We start from the raw sequence: 19,511 nt of genomic DNA, 5'->3' as shown, positions 1-19,511 counted from the left end.
GTTCTTTTTGTGTATGCATGCATGTGCCACCCCTCCATCCAAAAGCACATATGCCTCCTTCCTATCAAGCCCCACCAAACAAATCTGCAATACACCCTCCTATCAAGATCCCCACTCTCCCCAGAAAGCATAGCTTACCTCCTCCCCCATTGGTCCCTGATGTTCACAAGGGATACTGCCATTTAATGCATATTAAAAGGCAAATATCATGCATTTTTTTGCTTACCACATAATAGCAATTATACAATTTGTCCAAAATTCTTGCATGCATGAAATTGATTATTGATTAGTCATGACAAACATTCAAAATAATATATGCTATGAATTAAAATCATTTAGTTGTATTGATAATAGTAAACACTGATTTTTTTTAACATTAATTATAATATCAAGCTTATACCATTTCTGAAATACTTTGCTGACATCTTTCTAGAAACACTTACCCCCTTTACAAAACCGCAAGTGTTTTTTTAGCACCAGTTGGCACGCTAAATGCTCTGCGCTGCTCCCAACGCTCATAGAGAGTTCCTATGAGTGTCGGAAGTAGCACAGAGCATTCAGTGCGCTGGCCTGTGCTAAAAACCGCTTTCACAGTTTTGGGGAAAAAAAAAAAAAGGGGGGGTTAGTTTCAGAGTACACCTTTCAGAGCTATAGAAATGTTAAACAGTAGTAGTAGTAGAAGAAGTAGTAGAGTTCTGATGACAAACATGGGCTTCCTATGCTTGTTCATACTCTACATCATGGGTGGACCACCTTAGTCCTTGAGGGCCACAACCCAGTCAGGTTGTCAGGATTTCCCCAATGAATATGCATGAGATCTATTTGCATACAATGGAGGTAGCATATTGGATTTTCAGGATTTTACTCAACTGTGTTGCAGCCATTGAGTACCAAGGCTACCAACCCCTGTTCTACATTAAGGCAAAAGGCATATCAGCTGGGCCTTTAATTGGCAGAATGCTGCTTTTTTTAAAATATATGTTTATTGAAAGTGAGAAAGGTCACAACTAGACAAAGTACAAACACAACAGCATAAAGTAGAATGCTGGTTTAGGAGGTTGCCTCTGAGTAAAAGGCCAGTTCAAATGAATTGCAGTTGAGAACCCCAAAAAGAATTATACAACTGCTTGAAACTCATATGCACAGCTACACACCTGAGGAACCAGAATGATTCTCAGGAATTCAAAAGGCAGTTACTGGTAAGAATAAGTTGTTCTTATAATTTGAGAGCTAGCCATCCTGACTGAACTAGCTTTATTATTGAGCCTGGGTGAGTACATTCTGGCCTAAATTGGCCCTTTCTGTTGAACTACCAAGAACTATGAAACTACTGCATTCCAAAAACATAATGAGCTTATAAATTACTGAAGGTGACAATAACCATTTCTTTTTTTGTTTGAAAATAAACACAGAGTTGAACTTGCAGAAGTTGTATTTAACATCTAGCAATCTGACACTGCATGAAAATTTCCTCTCATGTGACCTTAATCATGTGGCACTCAAAGGTTATTTCTCATATTCTAAAGCACTGTAAAGCGCCCAGTTCTTGCATTCACTGGGCTCCAACCATCTCCAAACTGGGGAGACCGCGCATCGTGTTTGCTCCCCTTCCGTAGGTCAGACCAAATGGAATTTATTTGGGTTGAACGTATAGCACCAACGATAAAAAGATTATTTTAATCCACTCTATAAACCACAGCATTTACTAACTTTAGGAATTCACTAGTTTAAGCCTTACAAGCAATATCGCTGATTTCTTTTACATTCTTTATATATAAAACAACAACACAGCTCCAAAAGGATAATACAGAAGCACGACAGGCACTCACAACCACAAACTTCAATAAACACCTCATACTGTATACACGCTCGCACGTATCCACGTGTCTCCATCATCCTCGGCGATCGGCCTTCCGGGACAAGGACTGCTGGGAAATGTAGTTCTAAACTTTCTATGACAGGCCACTGACCGGCAGCGGGGAGACATACTACGCAGGCGTAAACTCTTTCGACGTCAAGCTCCGTCCTTAGCTGCTCTGTGGGATTCGTAGTCCATTTGTCACCAGGTAGGCCTTCTTGTTTATGCCGAGAATCTCGATCAATAGACTACATCTCCCGGTAACCCCGCAGTTGAGCAACCTCTGAAGTTGGGCACTGGGATGTGTAAATGTCCCCGAGTGGCTGCGAGTCACGTGTGGTATCCGTTGCTCTCGTCTCAGCTTGCTCTGTGAACCTCCTGTTTGTTCCTTTCATTTCTTAATCCCCTCCTTTAGTTTCTTTTTCCCCTTTTTGTTTCTTTTTATTCTTTTGTGGTGGAAGACGCCGGTTCCTTTCGATCTTCAGCCGCGGACTGCATCCTGCCTTCCGCTGCCCCCTCTCGTTTTTATGAAAGCATGAGCGATAACGATGACATCGAAGTCGAGAGCGACGTGAGTGTTTATCCATTTTGCTTTCTAGCTCATCCTTTTCAATAACATTTCATTTGTTTGAGGGGGTGGGAATGGGGAAGAGTGAGAAACATTAAAATGAACCGGGCTAACGCTAGGCCTTTGGTTTCCCAAACTGATGGTGATCGCCACCAACAGATCTTTAATTATAAGCATGATTATTATTATTGACTTTTCAGCACGGACCCTGCCAGCTTCTTCTTCCATCCCCGTTCCCAACTTACGAAGGAGGGAGTGGAGGCTTTTTTTCCCCTCTCTTCTTTCACACTCATTTCAGAATTTCTGTTGATCGTAATCTTTAATCATTCGCAGATACATAAACTAAAAGTAATCCCCATCTGGCTATTTTTTTCCCCCTATTTTGTTCTCTCTCCTCTTTCAGGAAGAGCAACAGAGGTTTCACTTTTCGGTATGTCTCTTTCGATTTGATTTTTATATTTTTTATTTTATACAATGTATTTCCCCTTAGACTTTTATTTTTTTTTGTTATTTTCAGTTTGCACAGATAAAGAGAGGAGGAATTTTTTTCTTTGTTTTAAAATTGCGATTGGATGGGCGAGAATAGAAAGAGGAGGAGGGTTTTAAACGTTGATGTATGTATGTTACATTGTTGGTTATTGTATAGGAGCAGTGAATGAAGATGAATTAGTCAAAGATGTTGACCTAGTAATCACCTTCTGAGCTATATTTGTAAAATAAACATGGTGGGGTAAGGTGTGTAATTACAAATCTATATATGTGCATTGTGGTATAGGAAATGTCTGCATATGTTTTTAAAACCACATGACCATATTAATTTATAGTGGGGGGGGGGAAACCTATGAGAGATCTAAATTATAATTCACAGCAACAAAAGTTTTGTATGTATAGTTTTAATAACTGCATTGAAGGGACCTGTTCTTTAAAAAGGTTGTGCACCACAACTTTTTTTCCTTGGTTCTTTATAATTATTCTTGCCACTTTTTGATAAAACAGCATCAGCACTGAAAAGAAAAATGCTTAAAAATTTATGTGTTATTAAACCATAATGTTTCTGGTATTTACTGCATATATGTTAGTAAAATTACTACTGAGAGTGCTTAATACTTTAGCTTCCTTCGCTTTGACAGCTTTCAGCATATTAAAAAGAAAGGTTCTTAGTCTGTATCTGATTTTGTTTTGTAAGTATCATTTTTTAATGTTCTGTATTATTTTTATTGTACTATCTTGATTTGGTAATGTTGATTAACCTTTTAGATATTCTTATCTTTTTTTGGACCTGTTGTGGACATAAAAGGTTCCTTTTACGAAGGCTCGTTAGCGGTTTAACGTGCGTAATAGCATGCGCTAAACTGTGCTAGCCACTACCGCCTCTTCTTGAGCAGGCAGTAGTTTTCCGGCTAGCGCAGGGGTTAGCGCGTGATTAAAAGTCACGCACGATAAAGCCGCTAACGTGCCTTCGTAAAAGGAGCCCAAAGTGGACTACAATAGCCTAAAATAAGTTCTATTATAGAATTTTCAGAAGCCATCTGAGAAAATGTCAGTTGCTTGAAGATTAGTGAAGTTCAGTTTTCTACATCTTGAAAAATATATTTTTGTTGTTTTACATCTTATTACAAGTTAGGGGTATCTGAGAAACTGCTGGGAGCCTCCAGTCTTCCTTTATTTGATGGAGAGAGTATAGTGTTATGCATATTGCACTTCTGCCATCCTTGAGGTGGAACCCAAATCTCTGCAACACTTGATATTCTAAGAAATATCTACATCTGTAGGACTATGGTTTTACTTATGTACAAAGTCACTAACAGTAAATTTTGTTCTTTCAGGTCTCAGCATTCCCTGAAACACCAAGTTTTGGAAGTTTGAGTATGGTTCTTGAGATACAGGGTTGTTTTTTTTTAATGGTTAATTGAAGTACTGTTTCAGGAATGGGATGTGGTAACTGCATTATCCAGGACCAGAAAGAAACATTATTACCCCATCCTTTTTCTGTTTCTCAAATCAGTAACCTTTGCTACTCATTTGGCAACCCCATGGCTACACACCTCAGCACTCGCTCTTCAGGTAGTTCTCCACTTCTGCTTCTGATCTTCATGATGTGGTCTTTTCTCCCTTCGGGTGTGTGTGTGTGTGTGGAGGGGGGTGGGGGAAGCGAGGGATTGCTGCTGCTTTTAAAAAGTTACAGCATCCCAGAACCACACACAAACATTGAAAGAATGATGCAGTGCCTGGTCCATACTGAGACTTGGAAGAAAATGGTTCAGCCACATACACAACCTCCAAAACTGTTTCTCTCTTCCTCTCCCTAAAAGAGGAGACTGAAAAAAAGCAGAAAAGATCAGCATTGCTAGTAGACGTGGGAGTAATGTTAGGAAATTCTTTTTAACGGAGAAACTGCTGGGAGCCTCTAGTCTTTCTTTATTTGATGGAGAGAGTATAGTGTCATGCATATTCCACTTCTGCCATCCTTGAGGTGGAACCCAAATCTCTGCATCAAAGGTGAAAACAGTGAAGGAATTAAAAAAACATGGGATGTAAATAGAGGATCTCCATTTAGGAAATGAATGGTTTAAATTGAAGAACTAAGGTTAGTACTGGGCAGACTTGCACAGTCTGTGTCTCGTATATGTCAATTTGATATGTCAATTCGATGGAGAGATCTTCGACCGAACTCCAGTAATTTGAAATATGTGGACAGTGCTGGGCAGACTTACGGTCTAAATGTCGAGATGGTTTGGATAGGCTGGAGTGGGTTTCTATGGCAACTCCAGTAGTTGGAACCTAAGGATAGTACCAGGCGAACTTCTATGGTCTCCGACCCAGAAATATCAAAGAAAAAAGACAATTTAATCATGAATTTATAATGTATGTAACTATTGGGCAGACTGGATGGACCGTTCAGGTCTTTGTCTGCTGTCACTTACTATAAGTACTACTTATAAGCATTGAAATCAATCAAGATATCTCGGAGGAGCAAAGAGAAGAACAGCAAGACCAAACTGTGGCAAAAGGAGGATGGCCAAGGCACAGGTGGAGGAAAAGAATAAAGCAAGGTGACATGACTTTCCTGGTATGTTGGTGAAAGAAGAAGGGCAGGGGAGGCACGAATGCATGGAAAAGGACAAGGAAAAATATTTGCAAATCAATTACTTTGGTATTCACTGAAGAAGGGGTTTGAGAAGGACCACCCAGAGCTGACAGGGCATAGAAACGATAGTGGTGTAGAGAAGAAATTCTGATGTGTTAAAGAAGCTCAGGTTCTGGTAGGTCTGCTAACAAATGTGTTCAATTGTCTCTGAGGATATAAATGATTGCACAAGACCAAAGAAAATAAAATCTTGATTTTGTTCATAAAAATGGTAATAGGGAGGTGGGAAGGCTTTCATTTAATGTCAGCAAAAACAAGGCAGGGCAGAGGTGGAATTGTAAAATTGAGGAAAGGCAAAGAAATGTGTGGAGGTGGCAAAGTAATAGGGACATACATTAATTTAAAATTACATTTTCCATGTTTCATGTCCTTTATATATGATGGAAATAAAGGGATTTTTTTAATGACAAGCAACGCCTTATGATATGAAATATTAGGAATTAACTAGAGGTGCTCACAAAATTCAAAAACATGCAATTAGATGGGTTTTTAAGATTTGCACCCAGGTTTCATTTAATTTTTAATCTGAAATAGGAAACCCCTGGGTTTTTTTTCTGTGGTCAATAGTAAAACACCATTTCAAAATAGGGTGCATTATTTTGCAAATACTGCTCACTGTTGATCACATTACCCTGAAATGAAAGAAAAAAAAAATTTCCATAAAAATGAGGAAACTAAACAAAATAAAACTTTTTGCTCTACACATCTTTCAAGGACAACAGGGTTGCTATTCTGTTTGGTATTCACGGAGAAGAAATTGGAAAAGGTCACCTATTGTTGGCTAGGGTTGTATTGGTAGGGCGATTACCGTACAGTTATGGTATAGCTTTGTGTTGTGCTAGAAGAACTAAAACCAAGCCATGGGGGTGGACAAGATATATTGGAATATTAAGGCAACTTGGTTCAGGTGGGTCTGCTGTTACCTATAGATCTTTGATGAAGAGAGGGGTTTCTGTGGGACTGGAAGAAAATGGATGGTATTCCACATTGTAGAAGCTGTATTAAGAATAGACTAGTTTGAATGATTTTGGTTATGGAGATTCTTCTGAAGGAAATGTTGATGAACTATCTTGAATCCAGTAGATTAAAGGATCTAAGAGCACATGGTTTTTACCAGGGGAAGATTGTGAGACAAATAATCCAGTTTCTTTGAGTAGATACAGTAGAATCACAGTTAACTAACACTCGGTTAACCAGCAAAAAATATCGCTGGGGGAAGGGAAGTACTCCAAAGCACTAGTGGCAGTGGTCCTGAGCTGCTAACCTCCCTCCCTCAAGCCCCGAACCAGTAGAAGCAGCGGCAGTCCTGAGCCGCAAACCCCACTCCCTCACAACTCGAAGCACCAGCACCAACTCGAAGTCCTGAGCTGCAAATCCCCCAGCCCCGAAGCAGCAGCAGTCCTGAGCTGTGACCTTCCCCGAGCCCCAAAGCAGCAGAAGCAAGCAGTGGTCCTGAGCTGTGAACCCCCTCGTTCTCTCCTTTCCTCCCTCCCTTCCTTACTTTACCCGAAGCAGCAGTCGGTTAGCAGGAGGCAGCGCTCAAAACAGGCTGCTCATGGCCAGCTTCGGCAGTGTCTTTCCTCTGACACGTCAGAAGTGACGCATCAGAAGAAAGGCTCTGCTGGGGCTGGCCGCAAGCAGCCTGATTTGAGCGCTGCTTCCTGCTGACTGGCTGCTGCTACGGGTAAGGAAGGGAGCAAGGGGATTCACAGCTCAGGGCCGCTTTCTTCTGCTTTGGGGCTTGAATGAAGATGGGGAGCTTTGAGGCTCAGGACCACTGCTGCTTCGGGGCGGGAGGGAATTGAGGTCTGGTTTCTTGTACTGTATTATAGTAACTCTCAGGTAACCAGAAGAACAGTTATCTGGCATCCACCAATCCCTATGGGTGCTGGATAACTGAGATTCAGGTACTGTTCTGCATAGGAGACTTGTTAATAAGCTGAGCAGTTGAGAGGTGTGGTAGAATTACTGCTGAAAAGGTGAGAGCTAAATCAAAATAAATAAGGTGGAGGAATGAATTAGAAACTAGTTTAGGGATAGACAACCATGTTGTAATGTGAAATCCCCCCCCAAAAAAGTGGTAATGAAATCTTTCATGGGGATGGTTCTGTTCGTTTCTTTGGGAGTAATATTGCAGAGGGCTAGGAGGAAAAGTTTTGTCGTCTTGCAGATGAAACCAAGACCTGCAGTAGAGTCTGATGGCATAAAGCAGGGGTTTTCAAACCTTTCCAGAGAAGGGCCATATAGGATGTTTTAAATTGCTGAAAGGGTAGGGCGTGTTGGGCTTGGAGTTTACTGAGCCGGATAGGGGCTAGGAATCTCTTGGGAGTTGGCTAGCTCTGTGGCCATGCCATACTACCATCATCTTCAGCTGGTGGAGCCAACAACAGTCCTTGCACCTCCACATCTGCAGTCCTATTCCCCCTCTGAAGTGCATAAAATAATTTCCCAAGAGGAGATGTTGATTTCTCAGGGATTTTTAGGATCTCCTTCGGAGACTTCCAAAAGAGGTCCAAGGGGGGAAGAGAAAGCAGATTTAGGGAAACTCGGAACTCTCAAATTCAGACTTGATAGAACTCTCTCTGTTTTCCAACAGATGGTGGAACTGTTAATTTAATCCTTTGTGGTCAGAGCCTGAGAATAGAGTTTAGATTGGGCATTGGATCATACAGCAACTAAATCTAAATTATTTTTTTTTCCTTTACACCTGTACTATAATTACTGGTGGTCCTTTCCTTTTAATTGATGTACACTGCACTGATGTAACAAAGAACGGTATATAAATACTAATAAACATATCCATGCCATTATGTGGCAAACAAGAGGGAAAAATTTCAGTTATAGTGTTCCAAATAGAATCCAAATAGCATAAAGACTTACCAGAGAAGAGCGATTCCTTAGAAAACTTGTTGCCCTCACAGCATCAATAGAAAGATCTCCAATACCTCCCTTCTTTCTGATTTGCACTGCCCTCAGTAAAATTCACTGAGAGGTAAGGGGTGTCCATAGAGTTAGAGCTTCCTGCCATTACTTCTGTAGTGGCTTTCTGTTCAACTACCTCAAGTCTCCACAGCACTGACCTCACTGGCACCTTCGACTGCAGCTCCATCCAGTGGAGAATCTCCCCTCTTCAGAGTTGTCTGGTGAGCTACAGTTTGGAAGCATCGGCATAATTGGGTTGTTGGGACTCAAAGTGTTGCTCTGTAGTTGACAGCACGAATTTCATCTGACAGGACGAGGGCAGCTGCAGGCAACTCTGAAACCGAAATCTAGTGTGACTTGGGCCCTGCTGGGATTGTGGAAGAATATACCTGAAATGATCCCTTATGTTTCCTCATGCAAACGGCAGGAAAAAACAATATAGATGAGAAAACACCAGAGTACGCAAACTGTCTTTTCTCCACAATTGCCTTTTATGGGTCAGCACAGAGAATTCTTAGTGGGTATAAAGGGAATGGAACTCCTCTTGTATGAGGAAAGACTAAAAAGATTAGGGCTCTTCAGCTTGGAAAAGAAAAGGCTGAGGGGAGATATGATTGAAGTCTACAAAATCCTGAGTGGAGTAGAACGGGTACAAGTGGATAGATTTTTCACTTCGTCAAAAATTACAAAGACTAGTTACAGGAAAGTTACAGGGAAATACTTTTAATACCAATAGGAGGAAATATTTTTTCACTCGGAGAATAGTTACACTCTAGAACACTTTGCCAGAGGTTATGGTAAAAGCGGATAACATAGCTGGGTTTAAGAAACGTTTGGACAAATTCCTGGAGGAAAAGTCCATAGTCTGTTATTAAGACTTGGGGAAAGCCCCTGCTTGCCCTGCAACAGTAGCATAGCATGTTGCTACTCTTTGGTTTTTAGCCAGGTACTAATGACCTGGATTGGCCACTGTGAGAGTGGGCTACTGAGCTTGATGGACCATTGGTCTGACCCAATAAAGCTCTTCTTATGTTCTTAATTTACAGTGGCAGTTAGAATTTCAGAGTGACTGAGGTGACTAGTGTGAAACTGAGCAGTGGTTAACTAGCACATTTCTGTCTTAAAGCACAAATGCATGCCCCATGGCATTTTCTCTGTGACAGAGATAGATGGATGGACCTGATCTTGTAAGGAGGTGTTGCAGTAATTTTTGTTCTTAAATGTGAAAACAGTGGCAATGGGATCTAGCACTTTGAGTTTGGCACAACCTTTGTGTTTAAAGTGCTTTTATGTTATGATTGCCAAAATGAATGGCAAAGCATGTAAAAGTTAAAAAAAAAAAAAACAACACCACAAACGGACCACATAGCTGGGCCTGTCTGGCAGGCTGCTAAAATTCCTAGCAGTATTCACTCTAAGATCCAGGAGCCAGTGGTAGTTCACCCGCAATTTGGTTGAAAACATATAGGTAAATTAATTAATTAATTGATTTGGAAACTCAATGGTGATGGTATGACCCCCAAATAGAGTTGCAAAATCTGAATTTGGGATTGCGACCTGGGTAGACCAGAAAAAAAAAATCAACCCACACCTTCAGACAAACTCATGCTATTTATTGAAGACTAGATTACAGCCTCTCAGATGAGAATCAAAGCGGTTTACAATTCAAAATAGGGAACACTATGGAAAAGAAACTATATAATAATGACAGGACAGAGAAGCATGAAATGGGAGTAAGAGAGAAGTACAGGACGGCAGCTGGTCAGTTCAGTCCCTTGTATCCTGGGAAGGCTAAGGAGTAAAATATATTTTCAAGGATGATCTGAATTTTGGGTGAGATTTCTCAGTAAGGAGACCCAGGGGAAGGGAGTTCCACAGGGAAGATGCAATGAAGAAGAATGCAGTGGTAAGAGCCTCCATGGAAAGCAGGGAATGTTGTCCATGAAAGGCAGGCCACAGCAAGGAGGGCAGTGCTGTATGCTTTTTTTTTGTCTGCAGTAATGTCCCAGTCAGCTCTAGCTCCTCTGTCTTGTCATCTTCCTGTTGGCCATGAGAACGATGGTGTTCAGCTGCACTGTAACAGAAATCCTTTGATTACTGGCAACCATAAAATTAATTGTGGATGAATAATTTTGGTATGTTGCCACATTGCCTTTGGTTTACTAGTGAATTACCAAACATGTTTGGAATATGTATTTATCTGTATCTATTAGAGCAGCAGCTGAGAAGCCTGGTTCAAATTCAGTGCTGCTCCTTGAGATTGTGAACAAATTTACTCGACTGTCGCAACCACAAAAAAATTGATAAACACTGCTATCCGTCCTCAGTGTTGTTTCCTGACCTTCCTCCCTCCAATGTCTACTTCCCCCTTCTCTAAGAGCTTTCTGCTGGTGTTGCCTCCTGTAACGATTGTTCTGTTTTCTACCTGCATTACCCATTTTTTTAATCATGTGGTCACTAAATTCTTAATAAATTTTTGAGCAATTCTTGTGAGACTGCTAGAACAACATGGGTTTTCAGGCAATATGCAACTCTCTCATGCAGAAAATAGAATAGATGCAAACCTCTGACAAAGGGGAATAATGGGATTAACAAATGGATTAGAATTTACTTGGTAAGAACATAAGAAGTTGCCACCACTGGGTCAGACCAGAGGTCCATCACGCCCAGCGGTCCGCTCCCGCGGCAGCCCATCAGGTCTGTGACATGTGAAGTGGTTCCTGACCATTTCTGTAACCTACCTCTACATCTATCTGTAACTCTCAATCCCCTCATCCTTTAGGAACCTATCTAAACCTTCCTTGAAACCCTGTAGTGTGCTCTGGCTTATCACAACCTCCGGAAGCGTGTTCCATGTGTCCACCACTCTCTGGGTAAAAAAGAACTTCCTCGCATTTGTTCTAAACCTGTCCCCCTCTCAATTTCTCCGAGTGACCCCTTGTACTTGTGGTTCCCCACAGTCTGAAGAATCTGTCCCTGTCCACCTTCTCTATGCCCCTCAGGATTTTGAAGGTTTCTATCATGTCTCCTCTAAGTCTCTGCTTTTCCAGTGAGAACAGCCCCAGCATTTTCAACCTGTCAGCATATGAAAAGTTTTCCATACCATTTACCAGTTTAGTTGCTCTCCTCTGGACCCCCTCAAGTACTGCCATGTCCTTCTTGAGGTACGGCGACCAGTACTGGACACAGTACTCCAGATGTGGGCGCACCATTGCACGATATAGCGGCATGATGACTTCCTTCGTCCTGGTCATGATACCCTTTTTAATGATACCCAACATTCTGTTCGCTTTCTTTGAGGCTGTTGCACATTGTGCTGATGCTTTCAATGTTGTGTCCACCATCACCCCCAGGTCTCTTTCAAGGTTGCTCACCCCTAGCAGTGATCCTCCCATTTTGTAGCTGAACATCGGGTTCTTTTTCCCTACATGCATGACCTTGTATTTCTCTATGTTAAAACTCATCTGCCACTTTTTTGCCCACTCTTCCAGTCTCGTTAGGTCTCTTTGCAGGTCTTTGCAGTCTTCTGTGTTTCTAACCCTGCTGAAGAGTTTGGTGTGGGAAAAGACAGGATGGAGAAGGTGAGAGAAGGCTAGGTGAGATTGGGGTAGGGTTACCATATGTCTGGGTTTCCACAGGCATGTCCTCTTTTCGCCATCCTGTTGGGTGTTTGGGTGGCTTTTTCTATAGCCATCTTTTTGTCCGGGTTTTGCCATTAGAAGGACAGAAGTGGCAACCTGACCTGCTAAAGAAATCAGCTGAGTCCGAACCCTGATGCTCTAAGCCAGTGGTCTTCATTGCAAGGCCCATGGAGACCTGGACGGCCTGCACTGCAGTCCAGGATTCCATTCCCCCCACGGCAATATCTAACACTTCTTCCCAGCAGCCGCTCTTTCATTCTTTGGAAGCAGTAGCAGAAGGAAACCTTATGGGCTGCTGAAAGCAGCGTGTTTACTTCACTCATGCTGCTGGTGGCCCAAAGAGTGGCTGCCGGGAAAGAGAAGGGTGAGAAACTACCGGATTGGGGTGCAGAGGAGATCGTGGGGATGTGGAGGAAAAATAGAAAGATATGCCAGACCTCTGGAGGAGAGAAGGGGAGGACAGGGATGCCAGACCATGGTAGTAAGGAGGCAAGGGAAGGAAAGGTGAAGGAAAGAAGAGGAGATACCAGACCACAAGAAGTGAGAAAGGGAAGGAGAGAAATGTCAGACTACTGGAGAGGGGACAGAAGGAGACAGATATTCCAGACTAAGGTAGGGAGGAAGAGGGAAAGGAAGAAGAGAAGAGAGATACCAGACCACAAGAAAGGGGAAAGGGAGGGAGAGAAATATTGGACTACTGGAGGGGGGAGAGGGAAGGAGTAGAGAAAGATGTCAGACCACCAGAGGAGGAGAGAGAAGTAGAAGATGCTGCACAGGGATGGGAGGGATGAGGATGGAAAGAGAGATGGGAAAAATGTTGTTTAAGAAAAGATGGGAATAGGGGAGAAGAAAGAGAAGAGTGGGTACACAAGGATGGAGGAGAGGGGAAGGGCAGAGAGAGGAAAGAGATGGTATACGTGGATAGATGGGAAGGGAAGACATGTAAAAGTAGATAGATTTGAGAAGAAAGTAAAAATGTTGAAGAAAGTTGAATATTAAAAGTTAATGCCAAAGATGGATGTAGTCAAAATATCAATGGGAAAAAATTAATCACTATTTGTGATTCAGGGTGTACCAAACTCGTTGAATATTAAGAATAAAGGACGCTCCTCTAAAAAAGATTACCAGTAACAACTTTGTGCACATAAGTATTAGACTTCTCATATATATAATTCAAAGGTTGAATATGCTGAGACATAGAGGCAAGAACAAGGGTTATTTACCCCAAGAATATCGCCTCACCACCCAATCATCGCATATGCTTAAAGTGCCTTCAAACACCTTTAAGTGCTGTATATCACAGTCTAAATCGTTTTCAAAAAATATTCAATTAGAATGACAAGACACGCAGCTCCTGATTGGTGAAGCCCGACTTTAGTACAGGAAGAGGCGGTCGGAGCATACCGCAGGTGATTTCTTTCACTCGCTGGCGCTTTGGCTGCCCTCTCCTGCCTGGTCATTCGCGGTCGGAAAATACCGTGAATGATCAGGACTGGGAATTTGCGGAGGAGCACTGTACCACATAACAGCCTAAAAAGGATCCAGGTGGTTTACAATGTATAGTTCACATTCATTAAGAAAAGAACTTCATTTAAAAATAGGAAAGGAAAGAATGAGCAAAAGCTAATTTTTTTTTCCATAAAATACTATAACATTCAACATCTCAATAATAACAATTCTAATAATAAAACAATAAAATAATCAAATCTCAATAAACCATAACTAATACATACAACTAAAAATTTCCATAACAGAAATGAATCATTACATAAATACAGATTACAGTCCCAGACTCAATTCTTCAATTTGAAAAAGCCAATTGTTTACAGCAGTGATTCCCAACCCTGTCCTGGAGGAACACCAGGCCAATCGGGTTTTCAGGCTAGCCCTAATGAATATGCATGAGAGAGATTTGCATATGATGGAAGTGATAGGCATGCAAATTTGCTTCATGCATATTCATTAGGGCTAGCCTGAAAACCCAATTGGCCTGGTGTTCCTCCAGGACAGGGTTGGGAACCACTGGTTTACAGTGTTGCCTCTGCTGACCAGTTGCCACTTCTGCTTTGGGAGTGCCGTGGGTAAGAGGTACCAGAGCGGGGGGGGGAGAGAAGAGAAGAAGGGACATGGATGCAGGATGAAAGGGACGGGAGACTGATGAATGCTGGATCCATAAGTGGGGGAAGGGATGAGAAAGTGACTCAGAACAGAAGGGAGGAATAGATGCTGGACCCACAAGTGGGGGTGGGGGGATGATAGAGAGAGTGACTCATACCAGAAAAGGGAGGTGGGAAGGGAGACAAAACCATTTTATAGTAACTGTCAAGCAACCAGAAACTACTGTTATCAGGCATCTACCAATCCCCTTGGGTGCCAGATAACTGATAGTCTACTTATTAGGTCTTTTAGTCTACTTATTAGGTCTTTTAATTTGTGGTCCTGTATTTGCATAGGGTTTATCTGTGTTCTGCATGTGTGATCGAGGCTGGGTGTTCTGGTAAGAATAAAAGTCGAGAAGTGCTACTGGTATCATGGCCCAAAGTAGGAACATATTTGTTGCTCTTCTTCACACCTTTTGGACCCAAAACAGCCCTCACTTAAAAATTAGTGAAGACCACTGCTCTAAGCACAAAGACACACAGCATGCGCCAGGTCAGCTCAGGTCATGCTGGTCACCTGATCTATTGGCACATGCTGTGCGGCAAACAGAAACTGGATTGGGTGAAGACATTGAGCCTCTTCTCTCCTCTCCTCCGACCTTGTGCACAGCTTTACAAAAAATATGAGTACATTATTACTTCAGAGAGAATGTTTGTAAGAAAAATGGGGTGCTCTATATTTATCATTAACAAAAAATATAATTATTGATTCCCCCCCTTTATCTTCCTAATAAATGCTATTTTGTGTGCAGTACTTCAAAAGGAGAGATTTTTGTTTTTTGTTGTTTTTTTTAGCAACATGAATTGGTAGATTTTTGCCACTCAAAATTGGTTATTCACCTTTTTCCTATGACACAAACAATTCACTGAAACTTTTCTAAAAAAAATTGGGTGGGGGGAAAGTCTCGAGTCCTGCCTAGTCTTGTCTGGCCTTGGGCTTGGCTCTTCTGTTTGATTTGAATTTAAAGAAATCTTCTGTCAGGACTTCCTGGTCCTGGGTTCCAACTGGCTGGCTTCAGGCTCGGTTCTTTTCCTCATTTGACATATTTCCTCTTCCTGTGGATCCTGGCTGGCCTCTTTTCTTTCCTTCTCTCCTCAGGCCTTGGTGGCTGCTGTAGAAATCTTTTTCCTTTGCGTGTTTCTTTTATTTTATCAATAAAATGTAGAATATATGTTAGGCAGATCACTTTTGTGACAAATGAAAAATGGGGAGAGAGGGGAGATGCTGGATGAAAGGATAAGGAGAAAAGAAACATGCTGGATGGGAAGGGTGGGGAGTAATTGAGGGGAGATGCTGAATGGAAGTGAGGAGAGACCCGAGAGTGAGGGGCGAGACATGATGAAAGAGGTAGAGGGAGTACACATTGGATGGAAGTGGGAAGAGAGAGAAAAGGACATGCTAGATGGAAGGGGTAGAGGATAGAGTTAGTGAAATTGGAGAATAAGAGGAAGGGAAATGAGGTGTCTGGTGTGAGAGAAATAGATAGAAGGCTGTAGGTAGACAGTAAAAGAGGGAAATTGAAGACTAGAGAGTAAGAATGAATGAAGAGAGGTAGAAAAATAAATTGAAAAATGTTGAAAGGGTTCCCCCACCCCAAAGAGATGGATGTAGTAAAGGAGATGAAGACGGGAGGAGAGGGAAAAATGACAAATGAACACAAAATATTGGCACAAGAGTTAAGAGAAGACAGAGGAAAGCAGAAAACATAGATTGGGACCAACATGATTAGAAAAATTAAACGATTATACAACAAAGGTAGAAAAAAGTATTGTATTTTTAATTTTGAATTTAAGTACAAAACTCACAGCTGAAAGTCAGATATATCATGGGCGCAGGAAAAGAAGGGAATGGGGGGGGGGGGTAGGCGGGGGCACCATGGAAAGCAATTTGTTTGAGCTGCAATTATACCTTGCTATGGCCCTGACTGCACACAGCTGGCACCTGCCTAGGGGAGGAATGAGACCAGGAGTGGGACCGTGTGTCCTTTTTTTATTTTTTTTTTGCCTTCACAAATATGGTGACCCTAGATTGGAGGAGATTGTACATTGAAGAATGAGAATTTATAGGTTGCAGGAGAGTGGAACTGGTTTGTGGAGACATCTTGAAGTATGTGTGGGAGATACAAACTGAGGGGGATGGGCAAAGGTATAGTGTGAAGAAGCAGATTTCAAGATGCTCTATATGTGCCTGAGCAACTGAGCTGATTACATTAGGTGGGGCACCTACGAGTTAACTGCTGTACCATCCACTTTGTAAAGCACTGAAGCTTATTTTCTCCAATGGCTTTCACCTCGGAAATGGTTTGCATAGCTGAGTTTGCCTGGCAGGCTACGTGTGGGGATCGGATGAGACTGGATGTTTAGACAACAGCCATACGAGTGTTTTAGAAATTGTTGAATTTTGTGATTAGATGTGAGAAGAAAAGATAGCTTGTAAAATAAATAAAGGCTTTTCTTTTCTCATGCATTTATAATGGTAGAGCATAAAGGAAGAGTTCTGCACTTTGTGCAATGCAGAATTTGCTGAATTTTGTACTTTGCCTCTGGAATTTGGCATGGGGGACAAGGCCTTGAAATCAACAGTGGGCTGCACAGCCAGGTAGAAGAGGGAGCTTTACTCTTCTGATGTGCATTGACTTAAAAGCAAGCAGCTAGAAGAAAGGATGTCTTGGCTGGTGTGGGCTGCTGATGTAGGCTGAAGTAGGCTTGTAGGCTGAAGTGGAAGTGGTTGTAATGTTAAGCATTTATTGGGGGAGGGAAGAACAACAACCAGGCATATATATACATCTATACCAGGAAGCTCAAGATTGGTTCACAAAAGATTGCAAATTACAATTAAAACATGACAGAAACATAGCAGGGGAGATAATATGGCAGTGGAAGGGAGAGAGAAAGATCTAGGGGTATCAAACCTTGGAGGGAGGGAGGTGTGGAGAAAGAGTTTGGGGGATTTCAAACCTGGGGAAATGGGTCATAAGAATATAAGAATTGCCGCTGCTGGGTCAGACCAGTGGTCCATCATGCCTAGAAGTCCACTAACGCGGCAGCACTTAGCTCACAGACCAATACCCTAACTGAAACTTGCGTACTTTCTGGTTCAGCAGGAACTTGTATAACTTTGTCTTGAATCCCTGGAGGGTGTTTTCCCCTATGACAGACTCCAGAAGAGCGTTCCAGTTTTCCACCACTCTCTGGGTGATGAAAAATTTCCTTACATTTGTACTGAATCTATCCCCTTCCAGCTTTAGAGAGTGCCCTCTCGTTTTCCCTACCTTGGAGAGGGTGAACAACCTGTCTTTGTCTACTAAGTCTATTCCCTTCAGTATTTTGAATGTTTCGATCATGTCCCTTTTCAATCTCCTCTGTTTGAGTGTGTTTCCTCTTTTCGAAGGTCAAGTTTGGGGCTAGAGAAGGTGGTATGGGAACAGACCTTATGATTATTCCTGTGGGGTTCTGTGTGCAATATAAATTTGTTCAGAATTCCCCACCGGTGTAGTTTTATTTATTTTGTCCTTCCCAGGCAGTAAGTGGCAGCAGCAACAGCTCACTCACCCTCACTGCAGCAGTTACATAAGAACATAAGTTGAGCAAAAGGAGGATGCACCTGTGTCCTCTTTCTCTGCCATCCTGAGCCAAGTGCTTCATTTTAACCATGCAGACCTCCATATAGCCACATGATTCAAAGGAACTTTGGGCTCCTGTGTGCCGCCACTGTCGCAACCGCCTGTTCTGTGTGATCTGGAGAAAGCTGGAAAGGGTAGTGTCTTGAGGGGAGGAGAAGCTGAGTAAGTGGAGGAGGATTACAGCAAACTGAGGATCTATGGCATGGGGGTTGGGAGGAGAAAGGAGAGGTGGGGTGTTTGCCAGGAGGGAGATCTTTCTGCAAATTTGTGAAAGAGAATTGGGGGTGGTAGGAACTGTGGTCGATGCAGAACTGCTAGAGGTTAAAGAACAGGCATGAGTGTAGCTTTGAAAGGACAAGACCATACTCTCATTGGTTCTGCATTTAGCATTGTGGTAAATTACAAACCATGATGCCACTGGAAGAGATGTATTAGGGTGGAGTAGACAGCATAGGCCCTGGCCCAACCAAATTTGTGACCTCTTTTCATCAGCAGAAGAGAACCTGAGCTGTTTCCACCTCTGGTCATAGAAGGAAATTTCTGCCCTTGTGTTTGGAGATGGGCTTGTGCCTAAGGGAGTCTGGCTAAAACTGACAGTGGTGAGGAATTGGCGGAAACTTCACACTGCTGAAAGAAGTAATCAGCTGAAGGTAGATAAGGGGACAGATGCCCATGGTGGGGATGAGTGAAGGGGCCTGACATGTGCATCTATTTGGGGATGGGGGATGGAGTATAAGAGCAGGTCTAATGCTGGGGAGTGGATGAGAAAGAACAGGAACATAAGCACATAAGCAATGCCTTCTCTGGGTCAGACCCGAGGTCCATCGTGCTCAGCAGTCCGCTCACGCAGTGGCCCAACAGGTCCAGGACCTGTGCAGTAATCCTCTGTCTATACCCCTCTATCCCCTTTTCCAGCAGGATTTTGTCCAATATTTTTTTAAACCCCAGTACCATACTCTGCCCTATTACATCCTCTGGAAGCACATTCCAGGTGTCCACCACATGTAGGGTAAAGAAGAACTTCCTAGCATTCGTTTTGAATCTGTCCCCTTTCAACTTTTCCGAATGCCCTCTTGTTCTTTTATTTTTTGAAAGTTTGAAGAATCTGTCCCTCTCTACGCTCTCTATGCCCTTCATGATCTTGTAAGTCTTCATCATATCCCCTCTAAGTCTCTTCTCCAGGGAAGAGACCCAGTTTCTCCAATCTCTCAGCGTATGATAGGTTTTCCATACCCTTTATCAGACGTGTCGCTCTCCTCTGAACCTTCTTGAGTAACGCCTTATCCTTCTTAAGGTACGGCGACCAATATTGGATGTAGTACTCCAGATGCGGACACACCATTGCCCGATACAACGGTAGGATAACTTCTTTCATTTTGGTTGTAATACCCTCCTTGATTATACCTAGCATTCTGTTCGGTCTCTTAGCGGCCACTGCACACTGTGCCGTCGGCTTCATTATCATGTCCACCATTACCCCCAAGTCCCTTTCTTGGGTACTCTCATTCAATAACATCCCTTCCATTGTATAGTTGTACCTCGGGTTTCTGCTTCCCACATGTAATACTTTACATTTCTCAACGTTGAACTTC

At 42.5% G+C, this 19,511-nt stretch overlaps 1 protein-coding gene across 1 annotated transcript in view; it reads left to right on the top strand.

The window, feature by feature from the left end:
• Positions 1-2,152: 2,152 nt before the first annotated feature.
• The window catches only part of MAX (MYC associated factor X), a 92,586-nt gene continuing 75,227 nt past the window's right edge, over positions 2,153-19,511 (top strand). Inside the window, exon 1 of the mRNA XM_033953050.1 lies at positions 2,153-2,429. Within this exon, the coding sequence (XP_033808941.1) occupies positions 2,394-2,429 (36 nt within the window). The 5' untranslated portion in view covers positions 2,153-2,393. The remainder of the gene's footprint in view (positions 2,430-19,511) is intronic.

The sequence above is a fragment of the Geotrypetes seraphini genome, chromosome 7 (genome assembly GCF_902459505.1).
Source record: "Geotrypetes seraphini chromosome 7, aGeoSer1.1, whole genome shotgun sequence".
In the NCBI taxonomy this organism is placed as follows: Eukaryota; Metazoa; Chordata; class Amphibia; order Gymnophiona; family Dermophiidae; genus Geotrypetes; species Geotrypetes seraphini.
This window is presented reverse-complemented; position numbering and strand designations above follow the sequence as displayed.